The sequence below is a fragment of the Podarcis raffonei genome, chromosome 6, assembly GCF_027172205.1.
Source record: "Podarcis raffonei isolate rPodRaf1 chromosome 6, rPodRaf1.pri, whole genome shotgun sequence".
In the NCBI taxonomy this organism is placed as follows: Eukaryota; Metazoa; Chordata; class Lepidosauria; order Squamata; family Lacertidae; genus Podarcis; species Podarcis raffonei.
In genome coordinates, this window is record NC_070607.1 from 9,660,904 (window position 1) to 9,677,453 (window position 16,550).

The 16,550-nt window shown below is 44.6% G+C and overlaps 1 protein-coding gene and 1 long non-coding RNA gene across 3 annotated transcripts in view; one reads left to right on the forward strand and one right to left on the reverse strand.

Moving 5' to 3' along the window:
* Positions 1–16,550, reverse strand: part of LMX1A (LIM homeobox transcription factor 1 alpha) — a 71,767-nt gene that overhangs the window by 7,576 nt on the left and 47,641 nt on the right. For both annotated transcript variants that reach the window (XM_053391374.1, XM_053391373.1), the window contains exons 4-5: positions 13,726–13,958; positions 1,428–1,597 (exon numbers count right to left, since the gene is read on the reverse strand). In XM_053391374.1, coding sequence (XP_053247349.1) covers positions 1,428–1,597; positions 13,726–13,958 — 403 coding nt within the window. The remainder of the gene's footprint in view (positions 1–1,427; positions 1,598–13,725; positions 13,959–16,550) is intronic.
* LOC128415318 (uncharacterized) lies at positions 402–6,464 on the forward strand. The gene is made up of 2 exons (XR_008330912.1): positions 402–721; positions 6,137–6,464. It is a non-coding gene; the product is annotated as an uncharacterized LOC128415318 (long non-coding RNA).

Here is a 16,550-nt window from a genome sequence, read left to right on the forward strand (position 1 = left end):
GCTTTCCGGGTCATGTGGCTAGCATGACTAAACCGCTTCTGGCGCAACGGGACACCATGACGGAAACCAGAGCACACAGAAATGCCGTTTACCTTCCCGCCACAGCAGCACCTATTTATCTACTTGCACTGGTGTGCTTTTGAACTGCTAGGTTGGCAGGAGCTGAGACAGAACAATGGAGCTCATCCTGTTGCAGAGAATCAAACCACTGACCTTCTGATTGGCAAGACCAAGAGGCTCAATGGTTTAGACCACAGCGCCACCCACATCCTCTGAACAGTAGCTGCTGGGGAAATGAAGTGGGGGAGTGTGCTGTGCTGCTCAAATCCTGTTTGGGGCTTTCCACGGACATGTGGGGTGTGAAACATAGAGCAGTCAAATACAACATTCCTAGAGTGGACATGTTGAGACATAAAGAGGGATGTTTGTCCAGACAGTAAATAAACTTCCTGTTTCCTCCTGTGCTGGGACAAACTTCCTCTACATGTGACCAGAGGTGGGCGTGACCTTACCTGTGCAGGTAACAAAATAGCACAGGGCAGGCAGGCATCTCTCTCTCTGACTCCATTCCTCAAAGAAGCAACATCTCCTTAGCCTGAGATGCTCTCTTGGCTTCCAGCCAAGAGAGGACAAAGGAACTATCTCCTTATGGGATAGATTCCATGTGTATATATTTTGTAACTTAAGTCTGCCTTCTGGGATCCATTTGTGAACAGAATGTGTGAGTAAACTCTTTTTATACTTTTCTACAAGACTGTGCTGTGTCTATTCTTTTTAGGAGAGAATAAAAGGGGTATTACCAGGAAACTTATTTTAGAGGCTTATGCAAGCTTGGCAAACCGATCCGCTGTGTAAGTTTAAAGAGGGAATGTTACTCTGCTAAATCATAGAACTGGTTAGGAAGGATATTATTAAACAATATATCCTTTCCTGCCTCCCTGAACATTCCCACAGGGCACCTCACTGGTCATTGTGAGAACAGGATGTGGGAATAGTTGGGCCTTTGGTTTGATCCAGCAGGGAATCTTTTTTCTAAACTAAACAACCCACAATTATTGAGTTTTCCCAGCAGGTAAGGGGCTCTCAGACTTGAGTAGGGCTACACAACTTGCAGTCCATCAGCCTTTCATTTACATACAGTGGCTCATGCCTGGGTCATTAAATCTCTCTTGTCCTTTTGCTGACTTCTCAGGAGTGATGGTCAAGTGCCTGGGAAATCACAACACTTGTCTGTTGGGCTGCATTCTGTTTAGCGGACCACACGCCTGAATCTGACTGCCACCGACAGAGCACAATGTCTAGGAGTTATTAAGACAGGAGTCACTCTACGGCCATGGAATTCAACAACATCCTAGGCAGTGTAAACTGGCTACCTCTGGTGATTCCAGTGTTCATGGTGCCAGTTTCTTCTTATGATCAAACTGTACCTTCCTGCATGGTTTAGAAGACACTTCAAACGATGCCTTGAATGCCCGGCGCTGCTGGGTTGTCAAGATGGTCCGGGGTCGTTTCGGCCGCTTGTGGTCCTTGCTCTCCTCGGATGTTTTCCCACTGCCATCTCCCATTTTGCATAGGCTCCCTTCATCATCACTTTTACCTTGAAAGATTGGGGAAGGGGATAAAATCCCACACAGTGCAATTCACAAGCCAGCCTTTGCTTAAAACGAAATCACCCCAAATTGAGAAGACGCATGGAAAAGCTCCATACTAACAGGAAGATGCTCAAAATTCCTTTCAGAATTTGCACAAGTAGGGCTACAAAGCACTCAGAAGCATTTGGTAAGGAAAGGAAAGACAGTGGAGAGAAACCAGGGATCCTGTGCTGCAACTTTTACAGGGGTGTGGCTGGGGTGGTTGTAAGGAAATAACAAAGCAGTCAAAAGATTTTAAGTTCAACTCAAATCTGGTTACACAACAAGTCAGCAGCCATCTCCCAGGGGCCGAAATGCCAGTGTGGTGTAGTGGTTAAGAGCGGTGGACTCGTAATCTGGTGAACCAGGTTTGCTTCCCCACTCCTCCACATGCAGCTGCTGGGTGACCTTGGGCCAGTCACACTTCTTTGAAGTCTCTCAGCCCCACTCACCTCACAGTGTTTGTTATGGGGGAGGAAGGGAAAGGAGAATGTTAGTTGCTTTGAGACTCCTTCGGGTAGTGATAAAGCGGGATATCAAATCCAAACTCTTCTTCTTTCTAAAGAAGGATATTTAAACATCCTTCTGCAAACTAGAAACAAGATGGCCAGACAGGCTTCTCTGGGCAAAGGTTTCAAAGGTTTCAAAGTGGGAATTAGCCTTGCTCCAGTTGCCACTAATGGAACCTCAGACAGCCTAATCCTAACCCTAGATTCAGACCATTTCAAACGTTTAAAGTCAATAGTAACACTTTGAATTAAGCCCAGAGATTATATGTACAGGTATCATATGGTGTTTTTAGCTAACACCCAACCTATAGCACAGCTCCAAATGATCTTTAAAAATGTCCCCATTGCACTGGAGAAATCTCACCTCAAGGCTCTCAAAGCAGGCATCATGACAGCCAGAACTCCACTGAAGAGTAATTAAGCAGGCTTTTCAATTAGCATGTGTGTGAAACACCGGGACACTTTGCCTGGGAGGTGTAGAAGCTCTTAAGCCATCGGCCTCCATTACTCTAAGTAAATGTCTGGAATAAGGTAGTCCTAATTGGCAAGGTTAGCATTCCAGTAAAATGTTTGGCACTAGAGTGTGTGCCTTCAATACTATGCCGCTTCAGGTTGCACATGGAGCGGGGCGCGCCATTTTTAAAAAATGTTCCCTCATATTAACAGTTCCTTGCAAACAGAAAATGAGCACAGCAATGGAGAATGGTTCTGGCCCTAAACCAAGACCCGGCTGCGATAATTTTCAGCTTGCACGGTGCATTTAAAAACGGTAACAAATCTGTGGAGTGGTAAAAGCTTTCTGGGAAATGATATATAATGAGTTAAAGAAACTGTTTAAGAAAACTTTTGTTAAAAAACCCAGAAGGTTTTTTTGTTAGGTATACAGTGGTACCTCTAGTTACGAACTTAATTCGTCCCAGAGCTCCATTCTTAACCTGAAACTGTTCTTAACTAGAGGCGTGCTTTCGCTAATGGGGCCTCTTGCTGCCACCAGCACACGATTTTCATTCTCATCCTGGGGCAAAGTTCTCAACTAGAGGTACCTCTTCCAGGTTAGTGGAGTTTGTAACCTGAATCATTTGTAACCTGAGGTGTTTGTAACTCAAGGTACCACTGTAAAAGGTGAAGAGATACCAAAAGAAGACATAATACTTTTAATGTACGCAAGGACAGCAGCAAGAATACTACTAGACCAGAGATGGAAGGAGGGAAAGGGTCAACTAGAGAAGAATGGCAGACTAAATTGATGGAGTACGCAGAGATGGCAAGACTGATAGGAAATATCAGAAACCAGGAAGACCAAGTATTTCTAAAGACTGGAAGAAAATTTTAATGTATTTAAAAGACCACTGTAAACGGTTAAAATCATTGGCAGGGATACAATGACACTTGTAATGTGAAATGAACGGTGGTAACTATGGATATATAACAGATAAAGGTAAAGGTAAAGGTAAAGGTACCCCTGCCCGTACGGGCCAGTCGTGACCGACTCTAGGGTTGCGCGCTCATCTCACTTAAGAGGCCGGGAGCCAGCGCCGTCCGAAGACACTTCCGGGTCACGTGGCCAGCGTGACGAAGCTGCAACTGGCGAGCCAGCACCAGTGCCGCACACGGAAACGCCGTTTACCTTCCCGCTATAAAGCGGTCCCTATTTATAATAATAATAATATCTTTATTGTCATTGCCCCCTCTCAGGGACAACGAAATTACTTCTTGCACTTAGGGGTGCTTTCGAACTGCTAGGTGGGCAGGAGCTGGGACCGGACGATGGGAGCTCACCCTGCCGCGGGGATTCGAACCACCAACCTTACGATCAGCAAGTCCTAGGCACTGAGGTTTTACCCAAAGCACCACCCGCGTCCCTATATAACAGATAGATAACAGTAAAAGATGCAGAATATTTTTTTTTTTAATATGGAACTTTTGAAGGGAGAGAAGAGGGTCTGAAAGTTTGAAAGAACCTTTTACTTTAATGTTTTGAAATGGTTAAAGTTAAAATGTATAAAAGTATGTAAAACCAATACATTTTTTTTTTATAAAAAATAAATAAAATAAAAACAACAAATCCTCACTTGCAGTCTGGACTAAGTATGGTCCATACTTCCACCGCAGTCCCATCTCCTGATGTGTTGCATGTATGGAATAGGCCTCAGTAGAGTGCAAAATAGTAGCATTTTATCAGTGAATAGTATTTGAAAACAATGAGTCGATTGCTCTAATAAAGCCAGTGCATGCAAGACTTATAGCTCCTGAGTCTGAATATCTTTTTTAAAAGGCACCTCACACTATGTTGTGCATGTGTTTTCATACATCCTACAGTTTATTTTACAGTGCATAATATGGGATAAATGGAGGCAATGAGACAAAAAGGAGTCAAGTTTGCATTGTGCAAACACATGTTGTGCATTCCCACACGTTTCAGAAACTAGGCAGACTCCTAGTTTGGACCAACTTCTGAAAATGCTCTGTATTTTGCAACTTTTAATTGAAACGGCAACAAGTCCCAAGACTTGGAGTCTATTCAGAATATACGCCAACTGAACCCATTTTCTAGTTGCTGGCAAATCACGGTCTCATTTTTACCAGTGGATGATGTTTTGGTCAAATATAGTGTGAATATTGTTATTGTTCAGGATTTTGTTCCCTCCACAGAGTCTCTTGAACTTAGAACTCCAAGTGGGCAACAGTGAATGTATCTTGTCCCTATGTTTGCTGCAGGAAACAGCACAAGTGCTCGATAAACACATCTGATTGCTGTATGTAGTGTGACACTGTTCCTAGACAAAGGTGCTTAAGATTTTTTCTGAGCCTTCTGGCACTTTACAACACAGGTTCCTCAACTGCTAAATTTGCAATGAATTTATGATTCAAGAAAATGCCTACTGAATTTTTCAAATTCTGATACCCCACGTTGGACTTCAAATTATTATGTTGGCCACTCTGAAATCAATCGCATTGGAGAAGTGACAATTGGTTGGTTTGTGTTTGGGGGCCAATCATTTGGGTAAGCATGAGATTTCAGAACTCGGCACTGTCTCCATGCGCCTGTCTGGGCTCCTGTCTGGGTTTGTGCCGTATTTTTCGCTCCAAAAGACGCACCAGACCATAAGGCGCACCTAGTTTTGGGAGGAGGAAAACAAGAAAAAAATTTCTGAATCCCAGAAGCCAGAACAGCAAGAGGGATCTGGCTTCTGGGATACTGTGTGGCTGTTTTGGCATCTGGGATAACCGCGCCAAGCCTCTTCAGGGCAGCGGGATGAAGGCTCCCCCTGCCCAAAGAGGCTGCGCAGGGCTAAGGCAGAAGCCAGGACGGTGCGTCGCTGAAGGGGCGCTGCACAGTTCTCCCTCTCTGAGAGGGAGAAGTGCGCAGCGCCCCTTCAGTGAAGCTGGAGTAGGAACAGAAGGAGTCTCTTCTGTCCCTCCTCTGGCTTCGCATGACAGGTGCGTCGCTGAAGGGGCGCTGCGCAGTTCTCTCTCTCTGCGCAGCACCTCTCCTTCACTGTTCCTCCTCTGGCTTCGCAGGACAGGCACTACGCAGAGAGGGAGAGCTGCGCAGCACCCCTTCAGCGAAGCGGGAGGAGGAACAGAAGGGGCTCCATAAGACGCACTCACATTTCCCCTTACTTTTTAGAAGGAAAAATGTGCGTCTTATGGAGCGAAAAATACGGTAGTTCAGTGTCTACAATGTTGCCAGATTCTTAACTAGAGCAAAACACCTCCCTGATGCTGCGTTTGCCCCTCAGTGCATTATTGATAGGTGGCATTCCTGTTTCTCTTTCGCAGGATGACTAGAGAAACGGGCGGATCAGAAGGAACATTTTATCATATGCGGTGGGAATGTAAGAAAGTAAAAAACTTCTGGGAAATGATATATAATGAGATGAAAAAGATGTTGAAATATACATTTCTTTAAAAAACCAGAAGCATTTTTACTTGGCACTATGGGTGGGGAGATTAATAGAAAGGATGTAAAATTGTTTTTATATCCAACAACAGCGGCAAGAGTATTGTTGGCTCAGAAATGGAAACAAGAAGAAATACCGACGAAAGAAGAATGGCAGACAAAATTCATGGACTACGCAGAATTGGATAAAATGACAGGAAGGGTTTGAAACCTGTGGAACCAGAGATTTACAAAAGATTGGAAGAAATATACAAACTATTTGAACAGCAACTGTAATCAGCAAATTACGCTACAAGAAGTTCTGTAAGGAGAAATATATGAAATATTGCAAAGAAGAGAAAGAAGAGAGATATTAGTTATGAGATTTAAATGTAATAATGAAAATAAGAAATGTAAATCAAATAAATAGATTGGAAAATTTTCAGATGTGATAGAAGTCAAAAAAATTGTATAAGATGTTAAAGTACGTTTAATTATTGTTGAAAATGATATGTTGAAAATTAATTTTAAAATTATATACGGGAAAAAGAGAGAGAAATGGGCTGATCAAATATTTCCCACATCTATCCACATAGGAGAATGAAATAGGGAAATGCTTTGAAATGGATGGGGAAGGGGGGAGAAAACAGTGCAGAGAAGTCTGGGGGAATCCCATCCCATGAAAGAAGAGTGGCCGTGTTCCCCCGCCACCCCAGACACCTGCTCGCCAAATCCCTCCAAATGATGGAAAGTTGATTCTGCTTTAGCGTGGCAATGCTTTTAATTAACTCTGCCTTTCAAGCCTTCCTCGAACAGGGTAGGAATTAATTAATCTTTAAGACTCCTCCTGGTGTCACATGGGAAAGGACTACAGGCGGTTTATATTGTCTGCTGTGACCTCTGCGCAACCCCAAGGCTCACTGGGGGAATGATGAAGAACCGGCTTCGTGTATGAAGATGAAGAAATTCTTTGGTTAGAGGGAATTAGGAAAAGGAGGGATGTTAGTACACTTTTAATTGGAAAGGGGGCTCCTCTTTCACAGGCGCCTGTTTACTTAGGCTTGGACACTGGGGCTCAAGGGAAGGAGTCATTGAACTGAGGGCTTTGCAGATTATGGGCAGCATATGGCTTCCAGTGCTTTGCTCTTTATTTTCATTTTCTCATAAAGTGGTCCTAAGTTTGCATTGTGCTCCTTGTTCCCTTATGTTTCTGACTGGGTCTTTAAAGATACATCTATGCTGACTGGTCAAGTATATGCCATAATCTCATAGCCTCAGAATTAAATGTCTCAGGGAAATAGTCTGTCCTTCCTCTTAGGCACAGAATGATAGAACCGTAGAATTGCTGAGTTGGAAGGGACCACAAGGGTAATCTAGTCCAACACATTTAGTCTAGTTTCCACGTTTATTTTGCTTTTTAGAAAACTTACATTCTGCCAGTCAACCAAACAGGTTCTCAGGCCAGCTTGTAGCAAATCAGGACAGCCCTTTGAGAAGTTAAGCTGAGAGGATTAGACTGCAATATAGAAAATATACTGGTGCTTTTAGTTTACATGTGAGAGCTTAATGGCCCAATCCTACTTATGACTAGACTGTACTGAAGATAGTGAGACTTATTTTTGAGTAAATGTGGTTTAGGGTTGGATTACACAACTCTGTTGTTTATCATCAGCATCTACGTAAGAAACAACAACCCCAATCTCTATTCAGGCCCAAATAAACAGAACTGGACTCCTTGATTAATTGTAATTCAGCAGCTTCACACCAGAGAAGCCTTTAAAATGTCTTTGTTCAAGTATGATTACCTTAAGAGTGTGGGGTGTGAAACACAGGGCAGTCAAATACAACATTCCTAGAGTGGACATGTTTAGACATGAAGAGGAATGTTTGTCCAGACAGTAGATAAACTTCCTGTTTCCTCCTGTGCTGGAACAAACTTCCTCTACATGTGACCAGAGGTGGGCGTGACTTTACCTGTGCAGGTAACAAAAGCACAGGACTGACCACCACTTCTCTCTCTCCTCCATTTTGCTTTCGTCGAAGAAGCATCAGCCTGAGATACTCTCTTGGCTTCCAGCCAAGGAACAAAGGACAAAGGAACAAAGGACAAAGGAACTATCTCCCTATGGGATAGATTCCAGGTGTATATATTTTGTAACTTAAGTCTGCCTTCTGGGATCCATCTGTGAACAGAATGAGTGAGTAAACTATTTTATACCTTTATACAAACTGTGTCTCATCTATTCTTTTTTAGGAGGGAATAAAAGGGGAATTACCAGGAAACTTATTTTAGTGGCTTAAGCAAGCCTGGCAAACCTATCCGCTGTGTAAGCTTAAAAGGGGACTGTTACTCTGCTAAACTGTAGAACTTCTTAACACGTGTTGGGAAGGATATAATTAAACAATATATCCTCTCCTGCCTCCCTGAACATTCCCACAAAGAGTGCTCTGATTTCTGGATGCTGCCATTTCTCATGTCAGATTTGGGTTCGTTTATTCCAGAGGTAGCGAACCTTTCTGTTCCAATGGGAACTACCGCAAGCCAGCTTTGACAGGCAGACAGGGCCACCCAGCTCTCAACCAACTGAAGTCATAAGTGTGTCAGGTGATTCACAGGTAGGTCACTCACCTGCCAAAAGTAGTCCATGGGGCTGGGGGGGATGGCTTTAAAGCACCGTACAAGACTTGCAAAGAGCACTGTGCAGTGCTTTTAAGTGCCAATGATCAGCAGGCTTGAATTGCCTACTCATCAGCAAATGGGCAGGAAGTTCAAGTCTGCAAGGATCGGCTGTGTGCAAGTTGCGCATGAAGAACTCAGTCGCACAGCCAAACCAAGCATTCCTTGAACTGATGGGTGGAAGGTCCAAGCCTGTTTCCTGCACAGATCAGCTGCACAGAACTTGCTCTTGCAGCCAAATTATCCACACCTCTCCCTGGCCAATTTTGCTCCATTGGTCTATCGCATGAAGACAGGTCTGTTTCTCCATTCCTGGCAGGTGATAGCACATATCACAGAGGAAGATGAGCAAGTGAAGCAATCTGTGATGCTGTGGCTGACACTGTTAGGTCCTGTAATAGTGTTGCCCGAGTAGATATGGGAGCAAACATGGCATCTTGGTTTGTGGTGGGGTTTAGTCTCTGTGTTTGTGCCTTTGTTATGTGGTCTGTATGTGGTCCAACTAGCAATGGAAAGAGTCTGAGGCTCAAGGGAGACTAGCTGTCTACAACCAAGTACAGGTCAACTACCCAAGACCTGCAAGAGGGAAGTGTCATTGGCAAGTATTGGCTATAGACCACTGGAAGTATGTTGGAGCAACTTCGGCTTTGAGCTGTAGATGACATCAAGTTGTGCTCCATTGTCTTCTCTTCTAGGTCTGTAGTGTAGCAGAGATCTAGGTTTGTGCAATGAAAGTGGATTAAAGCACATTTTCTTTCTTTAGTGGGAAAGAAAGGTCAGATTGTCCTTAGGAAAGGGACACAGATGGAATAGATATAAGATATATGTTCAAAAACACAGTAAAGGTTTGCTATCTATGCTAGCATTCGATTGACGTTGGAGAGAGACTGAGTTGAGAAATAAGACCAAGGGTACATATTGATAGAGGAATGTATTAGATAAAATGTAAAGAAATATACAATAATAAGAGTACATTCATTTGTAAAAAAAAGGAATATACAATGGGATAGACAGGAAGTCCAACGTGTTGGTGTATATGTGATTTTGGAATAGTTTTTTGTCCTTGTGTTTTGTTTTCCTTTAAGTATATAAACTTTGTATACATGCTGAAAATTACAGTATAATAAGCCTTGTGATGTAATATGATAATGTTTACTGATGTAACATAAGAACTTTAATAAATAAATAAAACTGCAAGCAAAAAAATAAAAGGAAAGGGACACAGACAAAAAAATGTGCGATAATGACACCACCAGGCAGATAAATCAAAATAAATACCTGTTGTCACATGATCTCCTCACTAACAAATCAGAAGCAATGCTCTGTAATGAGGAGACACCACATAACCTCGACATGAAGCTTTGTGCAAGCAAATCAGGACAAATGCTCCCTGAACAGGTCGTCTGGAGGAGTCCTTAATGTCTATTGTTTTTGCATTTCATTTCCATTTGGCTTCCCTCCTTTACTTTTTCAACCACCATATCTTTCCAATTTAGAATTACAATACATGCATCTGATGAAATGGACTGTGGTCCTCAAAAGTTTCTGCCATAATCCATTTCTGCCACAAGACTCTTTACTGCTTTTGCCTCATTCTACTCAGTGCTCGGCGTGATATCAGAGTTGGGGCGTTGTGTTCAATTTCAGGAAATATTCCTGGAAGAAACCTGTGAATGGTACCTCTAAGGGGCAATCAGAGACGCATGACAACCTGGCAACTAGCCATGGAATGGGCCTGAGGCTCAATAGGCCAAGTCTGGCAGTCTCGGTCTTCTGCTCCACTGAGCCCAGTCTCCTTCACAGAGAACGTGATGCAACTGCTCTCACTTCTGAGAACTATCTGGGCAGAGCAACTGAGTCTTTTCAATCAAACCTGGCTCTTTCTCATTGCGTATCTAGTTACTTCACTCTATTTACCGCCCGTCTGCCAGAAGATGGCAGCATTTTGCTGGTTTTGTTCTACATGGCAGCTGTATTTTCTAATGTCACCTCTCTGTCAAAACTGTCATTATCAAAGCCATCACGGTGCTGTTTGTGATGTGGGTGAGTGTGTGAGAGAGTCCGGTCCGTCCTACAATCCTAACCTTTCTCTGAAAAAGGTCTCATCCCCACTCTTGGATTGTTGTTGTTGTTGTTTAGTCGTTTAGTCGTGTCCGACTCTTCGTGACCCCATGGACCAGAGCACGCCAGGCACTTCTGTCTTCCACTGCCTCCCGCAGTTTGGTCAGATTCATGTTTGTAGCTTCGAAGACACTATCCAACCATCTTGTCCTCTGTCCCCTTCTCCTTGTGCCCTCCATCTTTCCCAACAACAGGGTCTTTTCCAGGGAGTCTTCTCTTCTCATGAGGTGGCCAAAGTCTTGGAGCCTCAGCTTCAGGATCTGTCCTTCCAGTGAGCACTCAGGGCTGATTTCCTTCAGAATGGATAGGTTTGATTTTCTTGCAGTCCATGGGACTCTCAAGAGTCTCCTCCAGCACCAGAATTCAAAAGCATCAATTCTTCGACGATCAGCCTTCTTTATGGTCCAGCTCTCACTTCCATACATCACTACTGGGAAAACCATAGCTTTTACTATACAGACCTTTGTTGGCAAGGTGATGTCTCTACTTTTTAAGATGCTGTCTAGGTTGGTCATTGCTTTCCTCCCAAGAAGCAGGCGTCTCTTAATTTCGTGGCTGCTGTCACCAGCTGACAAAAGAAGAAAACTTTTCCTATGTACACTCTTACTCAATCCTGCTCTCTGCCTCTTATCTCTCTCGTTGCTCCAGCCAGACCCAAGACTCTGACATGGAGGGAGAGGAATGCCAGGAGGGCCAGTGGCAGAGACTGCACAAGTGTTAAGCCACCAGCACCCAAGCAAACAGTCTTTCAAGCCAGAGACTGGTACCTCTGAAGGCAGCACCCACTGAATCAGATTCTCCCAAGGGACTGGCACCCTCAGAACCACAGGGGGTATGGAAAAGCTCATGAGGTGCCAAGAACCTGCTGAAATTGTCTGTTCCTTGTGATCTGTCCAGGGTACTGAAGGACCAGTTGCTAACTTTGTTTCCACGTTTCTTGGTTTCTGATTGGATGTGCGGTTCCTGCCCACTGCTCAGCACTGCCCGCCCCTGACCCCAACCAAAGATTTGGAAGGTGATCTTGAGATGGAGGAAGAAATCAAGGAGATGACTAAAGGATAAAGTGTTGCAACAATGAATCTCACACTGAACGGATAGATGCATGCTTGAGTCATGACAAAGAAACAAAGGAAATCGTAAGAGGCAAGAAGGCTTCCTTTGGAAAATGCGAGTCTTGACCGAATGAGAACAAAAAAGGGTACAAACTCAAGGAAAACATATAACAGCTGAAAATAAGGCAAGCAAATAAGAAAAAAATAGGAGGATATTGATAAAAACACTAAGACCAATATTTAAAAAAATTAAATACATGAGAAGTAGTAAAGAGGTCAGGAAGACCATTGGGACATTAGATAACAAGGGACTGGCTTTGTTGATTGTGCCGCAATTTGTGGAACATCATCTGGTCACCGTATAAAAGTGAGTGTTCTCTATAGTTGTGCCTGTCCTCTGAGATACCTTCCATCCTTGGACTCAGGAGGCATCAACCTTTGGGTGCTTCTGGCATTTATTAAAAGCTCGTTTGTTTGTTCAGGCTTCCCCTGATTTGTAGCACTCATCCTACTGCCTTGAATGGTATAAGATACCTGTACTATTTTTGAAACTGAAATGGCTTTGAATACATTTTAAATTACTTCTTTATAAACTGCTTCAAGATTTATTCGCAATGATAAGTGGAGGGGGGTAATTGGGCAGTTCAAGACAATGCATGAGACTTGACAGAGTCCGAGACCTAGTTTTAACTGAGTTTACAAAACTACCTTTGGGCTGAGGCTGGGCTGCTTCAGAACTCGGACACAGTCCAGAAACAGGTTAACTGCTTGCGAGGGAACATTCTCCACAGAGTTTTTTGATGGATTAAGCAGATATGGAGTTATTTTAATCAGATACAGGTTTGTTTGTTTCCTTGTTTCCTTCCTTGTTTCCTTCCTTGCTTGCTTGCTTGCTTGCTTGTTTTAAAGTTAAGTGTATTTTATTCTATTGCTTTTAAATATTGCTCCCTAGAGCTTCAGCTGAAGCTCAACATCAAAAAAACAAAGATCATGGCCATTGGACCCATCACCTCCTGGCAAATAGAAGGGGAAGAAATGGAGGCAGTGAGAGATTTTACTTTCTTGGGCTCCATGACCACTGCAGATGGTGACAGCAGTCACGAAATTAAAAGACGCCTGCTTCTTGGGAGAAAAGCAATGACAAACCTAGACAGCATCTTAAAAAGCAGAGACATCACCTTGCCAACAAAGGTCCGTATAGTTAAAGCTATGGTTTTCCCAGTAGTGATGTATGGAAGTGAGAGCTGGACCATAAAGGAGGCTGATCGCTGAAACGATTGATGCTTTTGAATTATGGTGCTGGAGGAGACTCTTGAGAGTCCCATGGACTGCAAGAAGACCCAACCTATCCATTCTGAAGGAAATCAGCCCTGAGTGCTCACTGGAAGGACAGATCCTGAAGCTGAGGCTCCAAGACTTTGGCCGCCTCATGAGAAGAGAAGACTCCCTGGAAAAGACCCTGATGTTGGGAAAGATGGAGGGCACAAGGAGAAGGGGGCGACAGAGGAGGAGATGGTTGGATAGTGTTCTCGAAGCTACCAGCATGAGTTTGACCAAACTGCGGGAGGCAATGGAAGACAGGAGAGCCTGGCGTGCTCTGGTCCATGGGGTCACGAAGAGGCGGACACGACTAAATGACTAAACAACAACAACATTCCTCCCTTCCCCTGGGGTTGGTGTGAATCAGAAATAAAGAACAGATATTTTGCAGCCCAGAGGATTTCGAATTATGAAACTAAGAGCAGATTGGGGAATGTCACCGGGGAACATTTGATATCCTGACCCCCAAATATCACAACAAGAGCCCTTCTGTGGCAGACAGTAACCAGCAGCACCCTTAAGACTCCCTTACCAGAATCAGACGCAGTTGGGCTCACTAGGCTGAGTAGTTCACGCTCCTTCTCATAGTCGCTCTTGCAAAGCAGCTGGTCCTCCTTCAGGACAAATTCGTCCCCCTTCTGAAGCTGCTTCTCGCAGACGCAACAGCAGAAGCAGCCCACGTGGTAGACACTTTTTTGGGCTCGCATGACGAACTCGCTGGGGGCAATGACTCCAAAGCAGCTGCTGCACTTCACTGCAAAGAGTCTGCCATGCAAAAGGCCCAAAGCAGAGTGTTAGGTTTAGGCCTCGATTGGGGTGGTCAGCTCAGCAGTGGGTTTTGGAACAGACCCCATTACTCCCTTACGTTGCCCCCCAAAAGTGAAGGCTATCTTGTGCTGGAAACGGAAGGCAGAAATTGCTTGTTTTTCTTTCTCTGCGTTGACATTGCCCCAAGCTTGTGCTTTAATCTCGCTTTTACTGACAATTTTTTGTGTCACTGAATTTCCGTTCAGGGCAACTAGGGTGCCCTCTGGCTTTCTGAGGAAAATCTCACTCTAGAACACAACTAGCCAAACACCCACCAGTTTGTAGCCCTTATGTCATGGGTTGGAGGGAATATCAACCTTTGAGCTTCTTGAACCTTGCAACAGCCATGTTGCAAGGTGGCAAAGCCCTGAACTAGTCTGAACTAAGGCGCTAAAATATTTCCTGGACTGTGTGGCGGGGCAGAAGGGGTGGGGAATGACCCAAAGTTTCTCCACTTTAAACGACACACAGCTTTCTCATAAGAGGCAAGCAGGCCACAGAGAAGAGAAGGGCTCGTCTTGCAGAGACAGGGTTGCCATTGCAAACTTTTGATTTCGAACATTCTGGCAAGTGGGCTGAACCTGTGACAGGTTGAGGGTTGAGGCAAAACAGGTGTGAGAGTAATCTCTGTGATCTACTGCTGCCCGATCACCATATAGCTTTGCCCTCCCAGCACAACAAACACACATACAGTGCGTGTATTTGGCAGCTCACGAGAGCCAATGGGAGAAATCACAAACCTGCAGACTTCAGTCTCACATGCAGCAATGTGTGAAAGTATCACAGTGGCTGAGCTCAGAAACCTGAAGGGGCCGTAACATGTCTACCCAGAAGCAAAAGGTTGCAGCAAAGACAGGAGTTCATGACTGACTGTTGGACATGTACTGATCACATTTCAGAAATTATTATGAAGTATAAATAAAGAGCACAACAAAATTTCTTAGAATACACTGCTTGCCTTCTAGTTAGATCTTGAATTTATCCAGACCTGGGCACCTAAACACTGGTTGCCGTAAATCTCTGCTGACTTAAAACACTTCCCTGCCACCTGAAATATCGCACATGATCTTGTACTGGATTGCCAGCCTAAGATCAACTGATGAAAGACCTACAACTAGTTTAAGACTCAAGAAACCTGAATTCTTGACATGGTTTAAGGTTGCCAAGGCGAGAGAGCAGGGCTCTTGTTTCTTTAACAGCTGTGTGACTGGCAGAAATTCAACCGGTTGGCCCTTTTTCTAGATTTCGTTTATGGGTTTGCCTGTAGACATGCTGTGCCTATCAATCATATTGCTCATGTTCAGCTCCTGGTTGATCCCCTCCAGCCCATAAGTCAACGACCCTTTATGGGGACCCTTTATGGGGTGGGCACTGGGGATGGCTTCCTATCCCTGCCATATGCTTACTGAAACCAAGAGGGTCCAAATGGGGATTAGAGGGGATCTCACCTGGTTACGGGATGTGGGTGGTGCTGTGGGTTAAACCACAGAGCCTAGGACTTGCCGATCAGAAGGTCGGCAGTTCGAATCCCCGCGACGGGGTGAGTTCCTGTTTCTCGGTCCCTGCTCCTGCCAACCTAGCAGTTCGAAAGCACGTCAAAGTGCAAGCAGATTAATAGGTACCGCTCTGGCGGGAAGGTAAACAGCGTTTTCGTGCGCTGCTCTGGTTCGCCAGAAGTGGCTTAGTCATCTCGCTTTATTGGCCGAGGGAGCTGGCGTACAGCTTCCGGGTCATGTGGCCAACATGACTAAGCCGCTTCTGGCGAACCAAAGCAGTGCACGGAAACACCGTTTACCTTCCCGCCGGAGTGGTACCTATTTATCTACTTGCACTTTGACATGCTTTTGAACTGCTAGGTTGACAGGAGCAGGGACCGAGCAACGGGAGCTCACCCCATTGCAGGGATTCGAACCGCCGACCTTCTGATCGGCAAGTCCTAGGCTCTGTGGTTTAACCCACAGCGCCACCCGCGTCCAACGGGAGCATAATTTATTGTAATTATTGTAAGTTCTTTTCTTCCTGATGATTATTAGTGTTGAGCTGAACATAGCATGCACAAACTTTTGTGGAGCCATTTCCAGCACCTTGGGCGGGGGCTTAGCAAATGCTTATACTTGTCTATTAGGTGGGGGTCTTACCATGACTGAGGCAGCAGAAGCCCCCCCCCCATCCAGTAAAAACGCTTTCCTACTCCTTCAAACTGTGGCAGAGCAGCACAGCAGAGTGCCCTTAGTTTTGATGGCAATGTCCGAGGCGGGAGAAGAGCAGACATTAGATGGTAATGTTTTCATTGTGGAAAAGCAAATCAAAAACCACGGCAGCCTTGTCAATAACGCCCCCCGCCCCTGAAAAGTATTCAAGTTTTCACCAAGCTCTCCAAAATCATTCCAGTCTTGGGGTGCATTTTCAGCTTACCCACCAAAACAGCCTAGGCCAAATACTCCAGCCTTACCCCATGGTATGTATAGTGGCACCGTGGTTTACGAACTTAATCTGTTCTGGAAGTCCGTTCTTAAACCAAAGCGTTTTTAAACCAAGGCGTGCCATCCG